This window comes from Maniola jurtina, chromosome 10, assembly GCF_905333055.1.
Source record: "Maniola jurtina chromosome 10, ilManJurt1.1, whole genome shotgun sequence".
NCBI lineage: Eukaryota > Metazoa > Arthropoda > Insecta > Lepidoptera > Nymphalidae > Maniola > Maniola jurtina.
The window spans coordinates 8908055-8931826 of NC_060038.1; the positions used below are offsets into that span (position 1 = coordinate 8908055).

The 23772-nt window shown below is 33.8% G+C and overlaps 1 protein-coding gene across 6 annotated transcripts in view; it reads right to left on the reverse strand.

The window, feature by feature from the left end:
• LOC123868666 (sex determination protein fruitless) overlaps positions 1-23772 on the reverse strand; it is a 131810-nt gene that overhangs the window by 65903 nt on the left and 42135 nt on the right. For 4 of the 6 annotated variants that reach the window (XM_045911207.1, XM_045911206.1, XM_045911205.1 and 1 more), the window contains exon 1: positions 4333-4519. In XM_045911207.1, the coding sequence (XP_045767163.1) occupies positions 4333-4508 (176 nt within the window). In that variant the 5' untranslated portion in view covers positions 4509-4519. Of the gene's footprint in view, positions 1-4329; positions 4520-9534; positions 9640-10700; positions 10737-23772 lie in introns of those variants that run through there. The other 2 variants (XM_045911209.1, XM_045911212.1) reach the window with 2 other exon arrangements.

Here is a 23772-nt window from a genome sequence, read left to right on the forward strand (position 1 = left end):
AGAAACCGCACCTCCATCTTTTATACCCTCCGAGCTGGACGCCGGCGAAATTTGTATGGCGGCCATCTTTTCTTCGCCATTTTGAATTTTTTTTCAGCTTTTTGGCAATTGGATGATGTCATGAATGACATTTGGTCGAGCACCCCCCACCTATCTTCAATACCTTGAGCGGACCCTTCACCCGTCTCCGACATCCTCGATCATCAGCTATTTCCAAATTTTTCCTCGATTTTTTTTTTGTTTCCTATACGAAACCATCAGTGAAAAAAAAAATTTCATACAAAATTTTACAGGAGGAGTTTTTGGGGAAAATCTCGAAAATCTCCCCAAATGTGGCAACACTGTGTACATATTTCGATACTGCTGGTTGAGTCACACAATCGATTGATACATGTCGACTTTCCAAAATGTTGCCAACTGCCTCAAAAACGTGGTCAAAATTTCGAAAAATAAAAAAAAATACAAAATGGCCGCCAACTCGTTTCACAGAAAGATTTTACACGGTTTCATAATTTTCCTATTAACTACAGGATATACCGCGCCCGATGACGTTTCAATCTTTCCTCTCGCTCGCACCCACGCGAAAGGGGATACCGTGAAAAAGACCGTGTCGAAAATCACTTTTACTTTGATAAATTCCAGTGTTGCCAGTCTCCGGCGACAAAAATACCCAAATGTCATTTGTATGATCAAAACACATAATCGCTCATACTCGGATTTTGCGAAAAGTCCGTATTTCGATTTTTTTCAATTTCCCGAAAATCTTGAAATTTCCCCAAAAAATGGGGTAATTTTTTCCCACCGATCTATACCTCGAGTCTATACGTACAACCGCTTCATAGAAGCCGAATCGCTCCGATGTTGCCAACTTTGAGATATTTAACTTTTAAAATTGCGTTTTTTCGTACCTCGAACAAAACAGCCGCCATGACAGCCGCCATTTTGAATTTTTTAAAACCACTCCCATTCTGTCAAAATACAGGATAATCGTGGGCGAAACACGAAAAAATAGTTATCCTCGACTACCCCGTCTCGGATCTGTGGCGCCGCGGTTCGGGGTCGAAAAATCAAAAATTTTGAAACGCTACGACTCAGCCGCCATCTTGTTTTTCCAATTTTTTCGACATTTTCTGTTAATCATTTACTACTTTCTACAAAGTTTGCAAAATTTAACAAAATCGATTGGAAAACAACGGAGCTGCAAAAATCACATCGGCCGCCATCTTGTTTTTCCGAAATGTCATAATTTTTCCCCAGTCGAATCCCGCATCCGAACACATCTCCCCTACATCATTATATCATTTTCCGTCTCTTTCTAGGAGAACAATTATGTCAATGAGTCAGTGAGTCAGTGGTAATCGAGCTATATATAGTATAATAATTAGTATAGAGTATAGATAAACGAATTGCTAAATTAACTTAGCCTAGAAGCTATAACAGTTGAATATCACGGTGTTCTATAGGGTAAGGTTATTTATCACAGCGCCCCACAGCTGTCGTTTGTCTGCAGTATGCACAGGTTTGAAATATCTTACTTGACACCCGAGCACGTCGTCGGCCGATTGGTGGATCGATTTCAAAGTGAATTTGTACACGTGAATCAATTAATGAAGCAGCATTAGATAGTCAACTGTGCTTATAGGGTCGCCTACTTTTCTATACTACTACTAACAAATAAAATTAAAGAATCGTGTCTGTTTAAACGGGCTAATCTTCGGAATGGCTAAAACTATTTTGACGGGACTTTCACAGACAAGTAGAGGATTAACCAAGGAGTAACATAGGCTACTTTTTAACCGACTTTGAAAAATGGAGTTGTGTTTTTCTAACTATTTACACTGATATCTCCAAGATTTCTGAACCGATTTGCGTATTTTTTTTTAATTGTTAAGGTAACTGCGACATTGTGCCATTGTTCAATAAAAATTTGGATTTCTCCGCGACTTCATCAACATTAATGTATTTTGTAAATAGATCTAATTGGAATTACCTATTCAAAAAAATTCTAAATCATTGCTTTAGTGCAGTTTTACATTAAAAAGATAACTTTAGGTTGGTACCTATAGGTGTAGTTTGGAGTTTGGAGGCCTTCAAGTAGCTTTAGTTTAAAGCTGGAGATTGACATGTACCATTTTAGTGTGACAACCAACGACATAAAAACACAATCAACAATAAAAACGTGTACAATAATGAGTAATTTAAAATAAATGATTTGAATTTGATTCCAGAACATTATAAGATTATAAATAAGTAAAATAATCATACCAGGAGGTCAGTGCTTATAAAATATTTTAAGCTTTACAACTTAATGGATAGGTAGATATTCTGGAATTCATGTCAAAATTAACATTAATAGGTATATAAAAGTTGGTTTATTGCAACCCATCAATCAGACTCAACAATTTATAAGACAGTAATGTATGCAATGTGTTCATTACGGGATGATGAGAGTGGCTCTTCGTGTCACTCGGTAATGTAATGCAGTGCAAATGAGTCAATCTCTACGGGGCGGGTGGCCACACAACGCTATTAGGAAATCGATTCGTTCTCAACCCCATCGCACGTTTCGATTGTCCCCGTAATGGGGAAAGTGATTTAAATTAATAATTAAATCCCCTTTGAGCTTAATCTGGCTCCGTGTACATCGAATCTGAGTGCGCTCCAGTAATAGATTAACACTATCTATACCTACTTATCTGTCGACTAACATAATGTTCGGCATGCATAGGAAATTACACAGCATATACCTACTCATTCAAATTGAACCAAAATATTTTTTATTCAAATTTTTACAAGTACTTACTTTAGAATTTACATTATTATGTTTAAATGAGTGGCCGACCGCAAAAGGATTGATGCAGTCGAGATGTGGTGTAGGAGACGAATGCTCAATATTTCTTATATTATATTATATTTCTTTCTATACAGATAGAACATAAAGATGCGGCTATCCAAAGTCTACCTGCGGTGGATGCTCGACTATTTTTGTCAGATTGCTAGGAAAAACGCGAGTAGCTAGCAATATAGAGAAACTTATGGTCACTGGCAAGATTGGAGGTGAGGTGCGGATGAAGCCCGAGACTTTGATCCAACCAGATAAAAGCGGTCGACTAACCCTTCTGCAATGCCTCCAACAGGGAGAAATAGTGTAACATCCTAAAAGAAGTGATATCTCTAGGGACCCACGATCGTCAATGAACCGACGCGAGAAGAAGGTGAGTGTAAATGAGAACTTTGGATAAGCACAAAATGCCTTGTTAGGAAAACGAAACACCAAACAAAGACACCAATTCACCAGGCTACAGATAAGATCAAAGGAACAATTGAAATTCACCAAATTCCTGATACAATCTGTATTCAGTGTAGCTTTCTTGTGACACCTGCAATCTAATAATGACGTGAGCGGGAAAGTCGACCACTGGCGCACTTAGTTTTCCAATCTAAACAATAGAAATTCAACGGGTGCACGGCCCGCGGGACGCTGATCTATCTCTATGTAAATTATGCGGGACGGGAAATAACACCGACTTGTGTTCATCAGGATGTCAATGCACGTGGCATGCACCGAGACGACGACACGGACACGGATTCTTATTTCGGACAGTCAACCAAAAACAAAACGCGATCTGTTCGGCTGAAATTAATAATATCAATCTCTCTGTAATGGCTATCGATAAGTCACTTAGCAACATTGTTAGTTATTAAAAACACCACAATATACGAGTAATTCTTGAGAAAGAATTACTTTGCTAATCGACAGATTTCGGATGGATTAATTGTTAATATCGGACGTAAATAATAATAAATGATTAGACCTACGGATACGGAAGGAGGAACGTTGGAAGACAGCCCTCCCGTTGGTCAGACGACATTACCAAGTTGGCGGGAAAAACTTGGAGGAGGCTCGCACAACACCGAGAGGAATGGCGTGCACGTGAGGAGGCTTATGTCCAACAATGGATTAACAAGGGCTAAGAAAGAAGAAGAAGAAGATTAGACATACGTAACGGCTGCACATAATATTTTGTCTCAGTTGTATCTAGTACTTACCTATGAGGTAAAGTAGGTTCTACTGGTACTTACCCCAAAAAAACGTGCACCATAATTTTCGGTTCAATTTTAGATCATAATAATATTCGACTTTAGCTCCGCATTTTAAATTAAGCGAATGCTAATCATCTGAAATTATGATCTAGGTAGGTACAAACCATTAACCAACCTATGTGATCTGTATCTCTTGAAATTCTAACTTTTACTACTTATGCACTTAATAATGATGAGAAACTTAAAGCGACTAAAATGTAAAAATCAATAGACTTGATTACTTACCACATCGTCAGAAAAGATATCAAGTAGCATTCGCAGTAGCAATACATGCACAGGATATAGAGGATGGTCTCAATGTAGAGACGGAGGGCAGGTAGAGCGTTCCACTTCCTTTTTCTATGCATCTTCAGAACTCCAAGTGAAGGGTCCATTGGAGTGGCAAGATTAGTATCAATTCGCATAGCACACTTAACTGCAAAGATAAAGTGTTAATCTCAAGTTTCCTAGGATAGCGGCACCGATATTTCTTTTTTAAGATTGACGACACAGTGTCTAAAACTTTTTCTAATAAATCACGCTTTTAGGGTTCCGTGCCTCAAAACGAAAAAAGTAACCCTTATAGGATCACTTTGTTGTCTGTCCGTCGTGTCTGTCAAGAAAACCTACAGGGTTCTTCCCGTTCACCTAGAATCATGCAATTTGGTAGGTAAGTCGTATAGCACACGTAAAGGAAAACACCCGAAAACCGTGAATTTGTGCGTGAAAAAAATTAAAATGTGCCCACCCAAAAATTACTTTATTAAATCACATATAGATGGCGCAGTTTGTCATTAACTTGCAGTGTTCTATATAAGAGTGTTAGTTATAGTATTATTATCTTGTAAGATGGTACGGAACCCTTCTTGTGCGAGTCTGACTCGCTCTTTAGCGGATCTTTTAGAATATATACAAAGTATCAGTGCAGTATCCTAGAAAACAAGAGCTTAAAAGTGTAATTAGGTGTGAATGTGATGAATTTTAATAAAATATGACATTTAAAAAGAGCAATAAATCTTCTGTAATTAAGTAGGTATGCATTGTTAAGCATTTTATAATATGCAGTAGTTAGGTAGTACCTACCTAATCTAAAACATAACGTCAGAATAATTCTAAATGAGGAGAGAAGGAGGCCAATTTTGAGTCAATGCCAAGAAATAACGAAAGTAGAGACAGTTCGCCAATTTTTTTATTTACTTTTTTCTTAAGGTCCTAATCATGTAACTTCTCTTGTTAGCGTAATTGGCATTTTACCGCTGGACCAGGATTTAGATGTTTATTTGAAATTTTAGAGAAGGTATCTAAAATTTAGAAAAACTAGATCCATAAAAAATGGACTTCATTGTCACGCCACGCCACTAATGTTATCTATCTTCTATGAGGAGTGGATTTTACATAGCAGGATAATTAATAACATTCTATTTTAAAACAAAATAACTACATAATATATACCTATTAGACTGCAGGAAATCACATTCAGGAAGTTCAGAGATACCGAATTAATTGAAAAAAAAAAAAAATTTTTTTGCTGTTCATCTATCGTTTTCTTGAATTGGGTCGTCAAAGATATAAGAGAAAAAAATTGGTGTCAAAAAAGTCATATTTTATTAAAATCTTTGCGTGTGTTTTTGTGCGTATACTTATTGTATTCGTATAAGAATAATTTCGCCTTGCAGACTGTAGATAACCTAAGGAACCTGAAAGAAGAGAAACAAGTAATTATTTATTAGTCAGGAATTAAATGATCCAAGCAGAACCTTTGTCGACCTTGTGGCCTTGATCAAGCGCGTTTAATTGTTTCTGGACGCCTACTATCACTTTTTCACTATTTTTCTTGAAACGGCTGATTCAAAAGTTCAAAAACTTTGGGTTTGTAACAGTCGTAAATTATAATTAATTTGTAGCCTATCTACAATTTTAGACTGTAATTTAGCTCTTTCTGAATGTTTAAATACATAGTTATTAACACTATTAAATTAAAACCCTAAAAAAGAATAAACTTTTTAGTTCACAAACTGTATTGCAATTTAAAGAATTAAGTATGCCTGGGCAAAAAATTTAAAGAATTTTAAATTGCACGAAATAGAATAATACTAATTGAAACATCTACATAAAAAACTGAATAGACGCAGACGAATTAATTAAAAAAACTTTATACTTTACAAGAAGAAACTGTTTAAAAGACTGCTTGGATTAAATTTTAATTGGAAGGTGCGCGAATAAAAGCTGTTTTACACGAACGCTTACCGCTTAAGATGGTATGCGCGCCTAGTACAAACAGAAAGTAATAAACAGTTAACCCAAGGGCTGCCGGCAACTAAAAGGGCTTTCACGACGACGACGGTTGTCCTGTTAACCTACTATAAAATTATGCGTTGAGCTTTAATTGCTATTAAAAGTTTTTATGTCATTTAAAATTTTACTGAACACTTCAATTAGCATCTCACAATGGCTGCTCTGCTGTGAATAACAAAATAAATGAGGTGTTTCATTCAATGTGATACTTTACTTGGCTTTGCTGATTTTCTGTTGCAAATAAGTTAATCTGGGTAAACTTATTTCAAAAGATTAAGAAAAATTATCTCATTTATTTATTTTTCTCATTTTACCTTATTTTTAAAAAAGTTCACAAAACTAAAATAACAGAAATTACAAAAAATAAAATAACAGAAACAACAAAAAAAAAAAAAAAAAATTGGTAAAGAGATACTACTTAAATATACCTGCTTAGGGAGTAAAAAATGCATTTTTATGTAAAAAGCTTTAACGAGGTATTCAATTTGTTAATTTTTTTACCCTACTTATAATAAATTAGTATAGAAATTATATTATTGAATTTACTTACAAAGGAAATTACAAATAAATCAGTAGAAAATTATAAAGTCAAAATTAAAAAAATGTATTATGCTGGTTATTATCAAAATCAACTTTGAATATTACAAAGTTAAGAGTAGCATAGTAATATTTTTAAATCGTCCGTTCAGTGTGCAAACGGAGTGTGAGCGGGGCGACTAACGGAATCCGCTAACGGGAACCATAAATGCATATTTTTGATTAGAGAATCATCATAATTCATCATAGAGTCAACCATCAATCAATCAATCATAGAGGGCAAGTCCAACCCACAACACAACAACCCAAGTCAGTTTGCGTTTTCCGCTCGTAGGTCGTCGAAAACTGCGGAAGATTTAATTAGTGCCTTGTTACCACGTGTTACGAACCTGCACGGGAATGAAATTAGTTAAAGTTGTTTCTGATAAGTAGTCGAAAGCATTTTTTGACATTCGTGTGTACTAAAAAATATATCTTTATAACTTCTTAACCTTGCAATATCACATGAAGTTTGCAGTTTTGGAATCTATCTTTTTTAAGTGATGATATTTTTGAAAAAAAAAAACCATTTAAAGAACCAATTTGTTTCCAAAAATTCAAACATATTTGCTCCGCATTCCGTGAACTACTGTGTTCACGAGTAGGAACATGCGTTTTCCGCCGTTTCCCACTAACCGCGCCGCTCCTACTCTGTTTGCACTAAGGATTAGTCCTAAGGATTTTTGTCCAAAATGTTATTCGTTTAACTTTTTACGATTGTACGTAACGTGAATCTAACATTTATACTTACTTTTTGGACAAAAATAAAAGGAAACAAAAAAAAAGAACGAAAAAAATTATGTGAAAAACGTTCCTAAATTAACGAGTGGTTGGTAAATACTTGCTTGCGGGTAGGTCGCATTATGTAGAGCAAATTAAAATGATGACAAAGATTGTAATAAAAATACCATAGGTATACTTACAACGTAAAAGTTCGATATTGTAATTTTTTTTTGAGTACTATTAAAAATTTTTAGGGTAGAAAATTATTATTTTTAAAAGGTTGTAGCGCTATCCGGATATTGAACAAGTGCCAATCACAAAACATAAAAATAACAATATTTTAGTCAGTGGGTGACTATTGTAATAGATAGAGGTACTTGTATTTAGAAGTTGAATACATGAATGAAAATGAATAGTAAACTTTGACGATATTGGGATTGATATTTCAAATGGTAACTATTACATTACCAAAGTCGTCTATGATAATAGCTGCACTCGCGTTTTCAGCGGTTGCCACTAAGCAAATCGTTGCTAATAGGATATGTGAAGGTATTATGCAAGTGGATCTTTTAGCTTAATGGACATTGTCCAAATATCCTGCAGCGTTCGGGCGATTATTCAAAACATACGAGTTACAAGCGGTAACATGAATATACTGCTTATTTTATGCACTGATATTATAAATGGTTAGTGAGCTTTTGCAGCGGTTGATGTAAGCTTTAAGGATGTGGGTGTATTTAAAATTTGTATCCCTACGATGCGATAAAAAGTCAATGGGACATCGAATATTGATGAATAGCCTCCCTGTAACCTATTAAAATTGGAACCTGGAATCAACGAAGTAAAACTAAGATAAAAAAGTGTACTTTAACTTCATTTTAATTGCGTGCTCCGACTTCTGACACGCACTGGACCAACTATTATTTTAGAAGTTATTGATTGGCCTTAAATTCTACCAGTTGTAAGCTTTATGAATTCATAAAATACTCTTCAAGCTTCAGAAAAAATACTCTAAGTTGATCCAGAAAAAGTTGAATCTGCCTATTTTTAAAAGGTAAGTAAGTGCTTTTTAAAAAGGCAACTTCAAAGTTAAAAGCCTGCTCGGGAGTTGTAGCTCTATATTATGGTTTAATAACTGGTCAAATGCGTGCCAGAACACGCATAAAGTACTCTTGCTAGGTAGTTGCTGAAAACTTCGACGGTCATTATTTCCAAAAACTGTTTAAAAAACCTTGCAATTTTGATTTTTTATTCGAGGGGGTAAATATTTTTTTTTTGGTTCTAACTTTTTATGTTCAGGTAGTACGTACCCTAAATCTGTTTTTTTTTCAAAATTTAAATATGCTTCTGTAGATTTTTATAACTGTGCTCAACTTTTACGTATAGGTTGTTTTTTTTTTTAAATGACCCATTAACAGACAGACGGATGGGACGACGACTTTTTAAGGGTCCTTTGTACTATGAAAGCCTAAAAAATGTACTGATAGATTATATTTTAGTGGCTGTAGCATTTTGATACTAGCCAACTAATAACAAAAATACTACAGTCGCTCAACCTTCTATAATCTTATTCACGATGTAATTAATAAAAACTGAAACGACTAACTATTTTGATTTGCAAACTTTGAATGCCATTTAATTCTAGATATAGGCAGGTCTAGAGCCGCTTATAATAAGACATCATCGTCTTATTCTTGTCACACAAAATAGCTCTCATAAAGTGAATAGATTTATAAATAAGATTAATGCATAATTTTTTAAAAATATCTGAATTTACAAATATTGGGCGATAAATTCCAGAAAATTATGTCAAGAATTCGCAGAGTCTAAAACATATGCATGAATGAATCCACTCACCCTTTGTGGTTAAATTCATCCGTTCCTCTTCAACGTTTACCCAACAATCAACGTCGATTTATGTTGACTGCGGGCTTATTAATTTTGGTATGTCGGCTAATTATCCTGCGAATGTTCCAAGTACTTATTCAAGTATCATGAATTAGGTTATATTATTAGGTATAGTATTCATACAATATTATGTTGTTATAAGCTTAAGAGAAGTTTCCCTAGCGCGCTCCTCTGCGTCTTTCATACAAACTTGAATTATAATTTGATTTTCATTTTAATATTTATTTTAACTAACCAATTAAAGTCAGTAAAATTGTAGATCATTCTAGAAACAAACTGTGTCTGTGGTTTGCCTGATTTCCTTAAAAATGTTTAGTTTCATACTTACATTCAAACTAGGTACATACACATTTTTACTCCAGGAAACCATGGACACATTATATTATATTATACTATTACATTATTAACTTCTAGAGCGGGTCTTAAAAATTTCGTTGAGTTTGATTGGTTTTAATATTCAAATATAAGAACTAAACTGTTTTTTGTTAATTTGTTTTGACCACGCTAAGAATAAACTCCTTTTAAGGCCCAATTGCATGATAGGCGGTTAAAATTATGTTAGGGTTACCGTTACACTTTGACCGTTAGTAAAAAGTTACTTGGCTTACACAAGTCAGTATTCATACCTTCGTAATTAATTTATAGTTAAAATTTTGGTCCAAAGTTACCAAACCCTGACTTGTGTGACCTATTTTGCTTTTTATTGACGGTTTAAGTTTAAAGCTAACATAAGGTTTTAAGCGTCTGTCGTACAACTGGATCCAAAGTGTTCGTTCCTCTTGTGTTGAGGGGACAAAGTGTGTCACAATGATTTCTATGTTACATCGGATACCAGGCATGCATAAAGCCTGAAGAGTTTCATTGAATGATGTATTTATAGTTTAGTGCTTTGTATTTTAGTGTGAGCTATGTGGTAGTGACATTCATGTGTTCTAGACCTATATGTAGGTGTGTTATAAAGTTACACGTGTGTCACCCTTTCTTCAGGGACGCATAGGTTAGTAACAAGTTATCTGGGTTTGGTTTTTGATTTTGTAAGGATTTTCTGATATCGGAATACTATAATTGAAAACTTTATTTAGATATATTCTAATGGTAAAAATGATAAAACCAACGCGTTCTTTTATACTCTTGAAGTAGGCGGCGATAACCTGAAACAAATAAAAAATATCAATTAATTAAAATATTGAATTCGAAATTCAATTGAAATATTTTTAGGGGCCTCCCCTACATGAAAAAGAAGCCGGATTTTTTTCTTATTACCCTAGCATGTGGGGTATCATTGTTTAGAACTCATTAAGATTTTAGAACGTCTGACGATAATGGGGTTAAAATGGGGAAGGATACGGCTAGTACTAGATTCTCTATTATTACACTCTAGTTCACTCTACATATGGTATGAGCTTGGATGAAATTCATCCAAGGGTGTGAGTCATCGCAAAAACAATATTGTTTTTGAACTAACTATTTGATGCCTACTACAGTTTTTAGGTTCAATTTGGACGAAAGCCAAAACGCGTGCACTTATTAATCGATAGTCATTCGTTTTTCCTCTTTTACAACGGGATGTAATTAAACGTTGGGTGCAGTCATGTAAAAAAATTATTTTGCAGATATTATGTTACGTTTCAGTGAATCTAAAATTAGATATTTTGTCTAATTGATTTGTGCCTAGCACCTATAACCAAGCAATTAGCATAATATGAACAATTATATTACAATAGAATAATAATTAGAGCTACATTTAATTGTAATTAAATTTTGAACGACGAATACTTAGTGGAAATCAGGCTAGCTTGTGCATTGTTATATGATTGACAAGAAATAAATTATAATTTCACATAGAGTTGAATTTAAAACTGTGGTTTTAATATAAACTTAATATGATACGGTGGTAAGGTACGGATTTAGTAAAAATTCCCATACTACTTCCAATTTAGCCTGCTTCCATCTTAGACTGCATCATCACAATACCTACCATCAGCTAAAATCGCAGTCAAGGACTTACTTGTAATCAATAAAAAAATAAGCTAAATCGTTTGAAATAAGATTTAGTAAGCGTCGTTTGCTTATTATTTTGATTTTATTACGCTTAAACTTTTTCACATGGAGTAAAAAAAAATGTAGAGAAAAAAAATTAATTAGCACTGTGTTTGTTCAGGTATTAGATAATAATAATCGACCCTGGGAAGATGAAAGCTTGCTGTGCCTATATGCAAGTAGCATAAGGCATCCTCCATGATGAGCCCAACGAGCGTCGCGCAAAAGACTCGCGAACAAGAAATAGGCGTTAAATAATAATTATTAGTAAACTTCATATAGATATACATTAGTTAAAAAAATAAAAACAGTGTAGTAATAGAGTTATGAGCTCGCTATAAGCTTATAACAAGCTTGTTCGTTACGCGCGATCGAAGCCGCGACAAAGGTGTTTTCAATAGAATTAGCCGCTCGTGTGGACCAGGCCACGGCGAACTGCAGACACGTGCCGCTTCTCCCCACATTCCCCTTTATAGTTACATCAATTTTCCCGGATTGACTCGCCCGCACATACTTCTCTTTACTCGATTTAATACTATAACCAAGATTTGCATGTCACAGGATACAAGGTATTGGCGAAATGCGTCACGGCTAGGGGACAGATTGTATTGTATACGTGATATCAATATTCGCATACCTGGATAACGCAATTTTCGTCCTATTAGCATGGAAATCATTGTCGATCCCGCTCTAGCTAATTGATAATGTGCGCCCTGACCGTAACGTCTGTAATACAATAGTGCATTGTGCAGATACTTTATAAGCTCGGTTCCATTAAAGCCTTTTCCTCTGTGGGCCTTCTGTGTTTCTTTAAAAATATATTTTCAAATAGGTACGAGCAAAGTAGAAAATGGTCTGGACGTTCTGTCTTTTTATGCCGGGTCTCTTGCTTATTCTTCTGCAGGTACTTATATAAACAATTTTTATGAATTGATGTTAAGTATAAGTTTAAGTATTTAAATGTCATTCAAAATAAACTCAGTTTAGTGCTCAACTTTTGAATAGCGGCCTGCTTGCAAAACCTATTTATAATTTTGAAAAAGAAAAAAGGCAGAGTGCGAGAAAACGTGGTTCATCCAATTGCTTAGGTTGAGTGAGAGTCAAGACGTGCGATTCAAAATTTAAATTCGTGTTCACCTTGGTTGTAGATCTTGAAATTGAAATGTAGTTCAAGTGACTCTGTGGATAGGTATGTAGTAGGTATTATAAAAGTTTTTAAAATATGTAAATTAGGATGTTTTTAAACCTAAAGTTAATCCAACAGAGAATATTTACCTATCGTTATTCGTGCTACAAAGTTAACGATTTTGTATAACTCTTTAACCTTAAGAGGTATAGATAGGTACTCGTGACGTAAATAGTTTTATCTCAGCCAAAACATTGTGGAATTCAGCCAGCGGAATTAAACTTACAATGCAGTTCGTAAGTTTACATTGCGATGTAGATAATAGCCTACCTACTTACTAACTCTATGTAAAATTTGGTGTTTGAGTAAAACCAGTCGTTATAAAATAGACTTTAGTTCGTAATGATTTCGTCGGTTGAATTCATTAACGGAACATCTCGATAATCACCTGACTTGAGTTAAATATACAAAAGGAAATAATGATGTGTCAAGTTAGCCGACACATCCAATAGAAACTACTTGCCCATAAAATGAAAGCTACCATAAGCTTCAGTTTTAGGGCTACGTACCTCAAAAGGAAAAATGGAACCCTTCCAAGTAAAGGAATAGATTTGAAAACGGAGAATTTGTGGTTACATCACAAAATAAAAATTAAAATATGTTCACGAAAAAATTAATTTACTAAATCACATAATATAGATAGCGCTGTTGTCCTGTGCTTCCCAGGTCCAAGGGTTTGGGTTGGGTGTTGATAAAATCATTCAGTGAGTGAGTCAGGGCTTTTCATTGTAAGAGATGATACTAATAATAATATATAAGATAATATTTTCTTATAATATAATATATAAGAAAATACTTTTTTTTTGCAAATTAGTAATAAGTATGTTTAGTACCTACTACAAATTCAAAAAAGTAAAACTTTAATATCTATCTATTAATTATTGTCAAAATGCTGATTTAATCATAAAACCGAATTTGATTACGACCTGAAAAATGCCTATTAAATTGAGCGATTAAAAAAGTGACGAAAACAATGAATGAAAATGGTGTTGTTCGGAGCGATGCGGTGATTAACGGCCATGTTAATTAAAAACCGCGGCGGTCGCTCTTCAATGTAAATTATTATTTTTATCCTTTATCATCATAAACCCATCGCTGGCCCACTACTAAGCACGAGTCTTCTGAGACTCATTCTGATGAGAGGGGTCAACGGTGTCATTTAAGATTGACGCCCTGGGTCAATAAGGTTAAGCTCCCCATAAAATATCGAAAAATACTTGAATATTCGTTATTATTTTTACTGAAACATGATTCACGCCATAAACGCTCCACACACGAACCCTCTGAGGGTTCTTAGTGCGTGCCCGGAATCGAACACTCAACTCCCCAAATAGGAGGCTAACGTCTTAACCATTAGGTTATCACCGCTTTTAAATACACCATGTGTAGGTGTTATACGGTGCTGAATAGATACCTAATGGCGGCTGGATTCATAGGAGTAGGAACCTGTTATATCGATAGTTATAGGTAGGTATATCTTGCATTCAACGTATGATGCAATCAATCCAAAAATCGCAATCCTTCGGATTGGCTGGCATTCTTCCTAAGTATATTGGATTAAATAGTATAAAGTTAAGATTACAAAGTTAAGAGTTATTGGATTAAGTACAAGAGTAGACCAAAAGGAAGCCAAGCTATAACACGCTAAGCATTAGATATACGAGTAGGTAGGTATCTACTACTGAAGAAAATCGGCACGATCCACGGAGGTACGATAGTTACCTCCGCACGGTTTGCCTTTCCTAAAATAAGCGTAAGGCGGAATCTAACAATACTTCATTTAGGATATCATAGATTATGTCATTGATTGGATATGATGCACGAACAAACATGCCTCGTTGTACAAACGTAATACGTAGGTAGGTAGGTCTGGAAATTCTCGTCTATTCCATTCTATCGAACTGTTAGTCCGATTGATCGTAAAATCTGGAAAAAAATCCGGTCTGTTCCTCTGCTCGGTCTAACAGATCGGAAACCTAATATTTATTTATTCCGTTAAGTTAAGACTGTTAGTGCGATTGTCGAACTATCCGAAAAAAGAATTAGAGAAGTAAATTATGTGCCTACGTAACCCTAAAAAGTAAACTATGTCACTCTTTAACTATATCCATGTAAAAAATCGTGTTGAACCGTCGACGCTCCGTTGCGGCGTTATTGAAGGACAAACTTTTGCATTTATAATACGTTGGCATGTAAAGTTTTTCACTTCATTGGCTATCAAGACTTGTTGTTCATGTTTTTACAGAAAGGATTATTTTGTAACAACGTACTACAATGCTACTAATTGCCCGGTTGCCCGGAGCGGTGAAACAATAGCTCAATCATGAAACCAGTTTGTCACACAACACTATATGAAATCAATTGCTTCCCCCAATTAAAATTTGAATTATTGATCAAATTATTATCAAATACATATTTGTCCCCCTTTTTTATTGAACCCTATTGACCCTATTAAATATTTGACCCTATATTATTTTGTGCAATGAAATAGTTTACTTTACCCATACCCGTGACTTCATTACTCCGCATAAATCAGGGGATGATTCAGGTTTCTTTTAATTCCAGTAGTTTTTCAAGAAATGTTAACAAAACAACAACAAATAAACACACAATTTTGAACACCAAGCTATAATAGGCTGAGCCGTTCCGTAACTGTGGTTCCATCCTATAAACTAATAAAAAAATAGTTTGTGATTTTGTATGCAGGGGGTAACCCGGGGATTAACTATGCAATTCTAAAAATTCTTTCACTGATAAATAGCTACATTATTCCCGAGTAATATATAGGCTTTGAAGCTATAAATAGTATTATAATATTTAGATTGCTATATATTATGCGGATGAAGTCGCGGGTGATAGATTATTATTTTAAAATAAGAAATTTATTCTGTGATTTATGAGGAATAGTTAATTATTGAAGTATGTAAACACTGTTTACTATTAAATTAGGTAGCAATAATTGTAAAAAGGGGTGGCAACACTTGTTTATCTTGTATTCGTACTTATTATGATGGTAATAGGCTGATTATCAAGATTAGCTATACTCTTTTATTTTTGTTACTAAAATATGTATAATTGAAAAACAGAGAAAAGTGTAGACATTATTAGAATAAATAATTATTAATTTTGTGATGTAATGTGTAGTTAATTTATGTTTCAAGAAAATAATGTGATTCAAGAATAGAACAGTTGACTATTATAGAGTTCCGACAGAAACTTTCAAGTTACACGTCATTGCTACTTAATTAAATTATAATAATGTTTTAAATAGAGAAAACTATTTGTTAATTATTAGAATAATATCTTATGATCTTTAAGAATAATTTTGTGTAATGCTGTACTATAATTGTGAATTAAAATACCTCAATTGACTTATGACTTGTGTGTACTTTTGATAAATAACTTTAAACTAAATATTGTATTAACTTGATAATGGTTTCAATTATTAATATTAATGTTAACTAGTGCCTGGAAACATATAATTGTTAGTAATTCAGCCTAATTGTTTACTATGAACAGAATATTGTGTTATGTTGTCAGCTTGGTATAAGGAAAATGTAGAGGGAACAAAGAAAGATAGTAACCTATATAAACCACTGTTGGGGTGAGAGTAGTTTAGTTTTTGTGCAACGAGCCTCCTCGAATAAAGATAAGTATTCTTACTGTATCTCTCTGTATTTGATTGTTATAAATTGTGTTATGTATACCTAATAATGTACCTAATAATTTCCGTGGAAACTCATCTTAACTGTGTAATTGTTGTGTACCCATTTTAACTCGTTGATAAACCAATCCAATGAATCATTGAAAAATATAAAGAGTGTTAATTTTGTACATCGTTTCATTCCTTCTCTTTGCTAGTTTTGCCTAAAATAATTAAATTATTTACTCTCAAATAGCATCTAATTAAAGTTAGTACACTAGGGTTTTATTTCTTTGCTTTAATACTTGTGATTTCTAAATATAGAAATGTAGTTCTTTATCTGCCTAAGTAAATAAAAGTTCGTAGCTTATTCATCGTCATGATCAACCATTTGTCGGCTCACTACTGAGCACGGGTCACTTCTCAGAGTGAGAAGGTTTAGGCCCTAGTCTGCCACGCTGGCCCAATGTGGATTGGTAGACTAAAATAAATTACATAATAACTATTAAAGTACCTTATAAATTGTAGCTCTACCTGAATTTTTTTAATATCAGAAGTGGGATACGAATTATTTATGGCAATGGAAACCTAATAGCATTTTTGTTACACAGGTCTTGAAAAAACGAGGGACAATGAATCTCAACCACGAGCAGCTGCAAGAAATCTTGAAGAGTATACGTGACTCGTTAACATCCAATCAACGCAGCGATGACATCGCGCTGCCTATTTTTGATCCTGAGAAAAGCGACAACGGGGCTGAGACCTGGTGCAAAAGCATCGAGTTACTCGGCACCGAGCTTGGATGGAGCAGTATTCAAAAAGCAGCTAAAGCAGGTAAGGCCCTCCGAGGGTCTGCTTTATCTTGGTTTGAGTCATGGGAGCCCGAACAAGGTAGAAATTGGGAGAATTTTAGCAAAGATATTATTGCATTATATCCTGAAAAGAAAAATCTTTCGGAAAAATTATCAAAGGCTGTATTGTATTCGTCGGATTCAAGTGATTCGTATTGTGATTATGCAAGAGAAAAGTTAAGACTTTTACAGAGTTGTAAGATTAATTTTTCTGAAAATCAATTAATTGAGCTTGTGTGTGGGGGAATTCGGGAACCAAATATTAAAATAACTTGCCATAATACTTCCGTTACTAACACGTCGGAATTAATAACTTTGTTTTCTACATTTTCGAAACAAACAAGAAAACGCCCATTAGAAAATAATGCCGATAATAGTGCCGGGCCTAGTATTCCAAAGCGAGTTAAAACTGATAAGGACCGTACTTGTTTTTCTTGTGGAAAATTAGGCCATATTTCCTCTCAATGTTTACAAGGAAATAAAAATCTTTCTTCTTCTTCGGACGGTAAAGAAGTTGTAAAAAAGACTAAAAATCTTTACTGTGTATTTTGTAGCAAGGAGGGTCATTCCATTGATTTTTGCTTTCACAAAAAACGGATCGATAAGGAAACTGCTGCTAAACAACTATGACAATTAACTGAGATTACGATCAATAACTACACGATTAACTGTTTACTTGACACGGGGGCTAGTTGTAGTATCATTAAATATTCAATTGCCAAGTGCCTTGATTGTAATATATCGCCTTGTTTTTTTACTATTGATGGTATAGGTAACGGAAAAATAAACGTAGAGGGGAAAATAACAGTTCCTGTTAAATTTGAGGAAATTTGTCTCGAGTTAGATATTTACGTCGTAAAAAATAATGATTTCAAATATGATTGTATAATAGGGCGCAATGCGGTGTTACATCCGGACGTAGCCATTGTTACAGATTCAAATGGAAGTAGATTAATTCGAAATACAGAGATTCGTGTAATTCAACAAGAAGTTAATTTACTAGAATATCAATGCGGTAATAACAGTTTATCCCAATTATCTGATAGGATCCAACATCTTGATTCTAATCTAAGGGAAAGTATTTTAAAATTTTTTACGAAATATCCGTCCATTATACCGTCTAACGGTAATTTGAGTACCGTCAGAACGGGAGAATTAAAAATTAGATTAAAAAAAGATGAAGTAATCAATTACCGCCCGTATCGGTTAGCTGCAGTGGAACGAGAAAAGGTTAAAGAAATAATAAAGGATTTGTTAAATAACAATATAATTCAGGAGAGTACATCGGACTATGCGAGTCCCATATTATTAGTGAAAAAAAAGGACGGAAATGATAGAATGTGCGTAGATTATAGAGCCCTAAATAAAATAATTGAAAGAGAAAGATTTCCTTTGCCCCTTATCGAGGATCAGATAGATAAGCTAGGTAAATCAAAATATTTTATTTCAATCGATATGAAAAACGGGTTCTACCAAATACCTATTGCACCAGACTCTGTTAAGTATACTGGATTTGTCACGCCAGATGGGCATTTCGAATTTGTGAAAATGCCTTTTGGAATTTGCAATGGCCCATCTGTCTTTCAAAGAGCCATAACTAAAGCTGTACGACATCTTAAATTTTTACTTGTTTATGTAGATAATTTAGGTTCTTTTTTTCGTAGTAATTGGTACAATAGGATCAGATAAGGTTACGGGGTTCCGACTTAAATTATCTACATCAACAACTGAGATTTTCAATCCAGAATCTAAGGAGATCATTAATGTATTAATACCAACTAACTCATGGTTAGAAATCGCACAACAAAAGGATGATGAAACTCAGTCATTGATTGAAAAAGTACAGGCGGGCGAATTGGATACTAACCAATACTTAGTTAAAAATAATTTATTATACTACAAAACTAACTCCGATGGTAGGGCAAGGTTGTATGTTCCCAAAGGCAGCAGATTAAGCATTTTACGTTTATTTCACGATGAAAATTGTCATGTAGGTTATGATAAAACCTTTCAAAAACTTTCTGAGTCTTTTTGGTTTCCAGGACTAACAAGTTTTATTAAAAAGTATCTTTCTCATTGTTTAGTTTGCACAGAGCGTAAATCACATACAGGGCCCAAACAAGGCATGTTATACCCAATAGAAAAAACTCCTATACCTTTCCATACGGTACATTTAGATTGTACGGGTCCTTTTCAACAATCTAGTGCCGGCTATAAATACATTCTTATGATTATAGATGGTTTCACAAAGTATTGTATTTTAAAACCATTGAAGTCAATGGGTGGTGATGAAATAGTCAATAATGTGCGAGAATCGTTAACTCTATTTAGCACCCCTTCACTAGTCATTACAGATCGCGGTACAAACTTTTCATGTAAACTATTACAAACATTGTTTAGAAGTTGGCAAGTTGAACATCATATGATAACTACTGGCACTCCACGTGCTAACGGTCAAATAGAGAGGTATGTCAAAACTATAATAGATATGTTAACTACGTCATGTAATACGTCAGATTGGCCAAACGGTTTATGGAAAGTTCAATTATCACTCAATTCAACTATACAAAAATCTACTGGTTTTGCTCCTATTCGTTTATTGGTTGGGCTTAATGGTAATATACCTTGCATACAGGCTCGATTGAATGATGTGACTGATAATGGTAATGATGTACAAAAAGAATTAGTAGATGTTCGTGCTGAGCGTTTACTAGCTCACCAACGACTAGTCAATGTAGCTAGTGATTTTAAAAAGCGTTTTGATTTATCCAGGCGAGATAATATAGTATATAACATTGGGGACGTAGTCTATGTAAATCAGGATCACAGACGGCATGATAAATTAAGAGCCAAATTCAAAGGTCCATATGAAATTATCAATATTTTGGAAAATGATCGATTTTCTTTAAAAGGGAAAGGAAGTTTAAAGGATATTATAATTGCCAAGGAAAAGTTAAGACGTTGGCCTGGTGAATGGATAGATCAAAATGTCTTGGTTGAAGATTATATTGAAAGTAGTGAATAAAAAAGTATGTCGATGACCAGTGATAGATTGTAATTTTTAGTAAAAAAATAAATGCTATAGCTTTAAAACCACTCGTGTTAAAAGGATATTATAAAATGTTGCTATAAAACGAATGGTGTTAAAGGATATTTTATTATTTAGTGGTGCTTCAAAAACCAATGGTATTCATGGCTATTTTCTGGTGCTGCTTGAAAACCAATGGTGTTTAAGGCCATGGAGTATCACATATGTACTGTGGTAAGAAATAAAAACTTGTCAATTTTTTTTTATTGGAATTAATGGTGGAGTGATTTTGGATTTCACACACATTGAAAGTAAGGAGTAAATGGTAGCCACAGACATGTTGATTTTTCACTGTGTCATGAGTTATTATTGTCCTTATGTGAAAAGTTGTTTTTTTTTGTCGTTATGCTTCGAGAGCGAAGCACGGTCAGTTTGGCCGTGATAGATTATTATTTTAAAATAAGAAATTTATTCTGTGATTTATGAGGAATAGTTAATTATTGAAGTATGTAAACACTGTTTACTATTAAATTAGGTAGCAATAATTGTAAAAAGGGGTGGCAACACTTGTTTATCTTGTATTCGTACTTATTATGATGGTAATAGGCTGATTATCAAGATTAGCTATACTCTTTTATTTTTGTTACTAAAATATGTATAATTGAAAAACAGAGAAAAGTGTAGACATTATTAGAATAAATAATTATTAATTTTGTGATGTAATGTGTAGTTAATTTATGTTTCAAGAAAATAATGTGATTCAAGAATAGAACAGTTGACTATTATAGAGTTCCGACAGAAACTTTCAAGTTACACGTCATTGCTACTTAATTAAATTATAATAATGTTTTAAATAGAGAAAACTATTTGTTAATTATTAGAATAATATCTTATGATCTTTAAGAATAATTTTGTGTAATGCTGTACTATAATTGTGAATTAAAATACCTCAATTGACTTATGACTTGTGTGTACTTTTGATAAATAACTTTAAACTAAATATTGTATTAACTTGATAATGGTTTCAATTATTAATATTAATGTTAACTAGTGCCTGGAAACATATAATTGTTAGTAATTCAGCCTAATTGTTTACTATGAACAGAATATTGTGTTATGTTGTCAGCTTGGTATAAGGAAAATGTAGAGGGAACAAAGAAAGATAGTAACCTATATAAACCACTGTTGGGGTGAGAGTAGTTTAGTTTTTGTGCAACGAGCCTCCTCGAATAAAGATAAGTATTCTTACTGTATCTCTCTGTATTTGATTGTTATAAATTGTGTTATGTATACCTAATAATGTACCTAATAATTTCCGTGGAAACTCATCTTAACTGTGTAATTGTTGTGTACCCATTTTAACTCGTTGATAAACCAATCCAATGAATCATTGAAAAATATAAAGAGTGTTAATTTTGTACATCGTTTCATTCCTTCTCTTTGCTAGTTTTGCCTAAAATAATTAAATTATTTACTCTCAAATAGCATCTAATTAAAGTTAGTACACTAGGGTTTTATTTCTTTGCTTTAATACTTGTGATTTCTAAATATAGAAATGTAGTTCTTTATCTGCCTAAGTAAATAAAAGTTCGTAGCTTATTCATCGTCATGATCAACCATTTGTCGGCTCACTACTGAGCACGGGTCACTTCTCAGAGTGAGAAGGTTTAGGCCCTAGTCTGCCACGCTGGCCCAATGTGGATTGGTAGACTAAAATAAATTACATAATAACTATTAAAGTACCTTATAAATTGTAGCTCTACCTGAATTTTTTTAATACGGGCAAGAGCTAGTTGGTAGTAATAAAATACATGAGTTCATTTTGAACTTGTCAATTCATACCGTGAACTATGTAGTTCATTCCGACTTCATAGTATTTCGACGCATTCGCATTGGTTACGGCAATCAATTTTGATTATTGTGATCTGGGAAATTGTGAAATGTAGGAAGGTATATCTATGTACGTATAATATGTGTTTCACTGAATGTGAGCTGAATCCTTTTAACGACATATATAACAAACACTTTTTAATAACTTCTTAAACTTATTATAATTTTAGCGACCCGGTCCGGCTTTACACGGGTAGCTTATTACAATTTTCATAAGGAACTCTAATTTTTTTGAAATAAAACATAGCCTATGTCACTTGGCAGTAATGTAGCTTTTTACTGGTGAAAGAATTTTCAAAATCGGTTCAGCAGTTCCAGAGATTACCCACTATAAACAAACTTACAAACTTTACCTTTTTATAATATTACCTAATGTAGATAAGTACTCAAACGTACCTTTTCGGAGTTATTTGCATTTACAACAGTTAAATATCGCAGTGAACGAAAACATCTTGAGGAAACCTGTATTAAAACCTGATCTAAAGAGACATCATAATCGTATTTATCTAAAGATGCAACTTTTATTACAGCAAAACACATTTAAATTGTGTATAGAAAAATAGTATAGAAATATTTGTTGGGTTTACAATGCTTTTCTTTTGAGTATCTCATCTGATTCTGAATAGACAAAAGTCTTCTTTGAATCACTACAAGCCGCTTGGATTGATTTAAGAGGCAAAAGTAAAGCCACACAAAGCTTTTATACAACTTATACAACTTCTCTGTACTTCCATACTTAATATTATGCGAAAGTGTATCTGTCTGTCAGTCTGCTAGCTTTTTACGCCCCATCTGCTCAACCGATTTTGACGGATACAAACATAACTTGCACCCTGGTGAGGGACGTAGGCAACTTTTTATTAAAGAGTTCTCACGGAATTTTAAAAAACCTAAATCAACGCGGGCGAAGCCGTGGGCATCATCTCGCTTATGTAAAAATCTTTTAACTATCGTGGCCTGTTACACAGATGGGAACAAGCTTATAGAAAAAAGTTTCCGTCCTCCATAAATGAAACTTATATATGTATGTAAGTAAGAGAATAGAAAGGTATTTTGGAATGATTTAATTTTTTAAAAGCTTATTAGGTTGCTTAATTGGTAGATACTCGTATGTTGTCATGACGTCGAAACTGGTAATTGATTTTTCGGCTACTTCCACGTGACCAATTGAGTTGAAAACCAACACTATGTGATTTGGATGACAATAGATGAATATACTGTCTAAAAGCTCTTATAGCAATATGGCAGGATAGTTGACGTTTGACTTATAAGTTATACCTACACTTAGTGATTAATACATTTGACTTTGCCTTTACCTTTGACTTTAAAAGAGCTTTTTTACATTTAACTATTTTATATGTACCTATTTTAGCTAATTGTTCATATATTTTCCTTACAGTGTGTTAATTAAAAACTGCAGACTCCTGCATTCAATGTTCGAAGATATTTCCGTCACGTACAGAATGTGTCCGCATTGAGCAAGTATCGGCACTTGATAAGCTACATTTTCAGCCGGTTCATGAAGTTACATAAGCCTTGGGTTTCAATC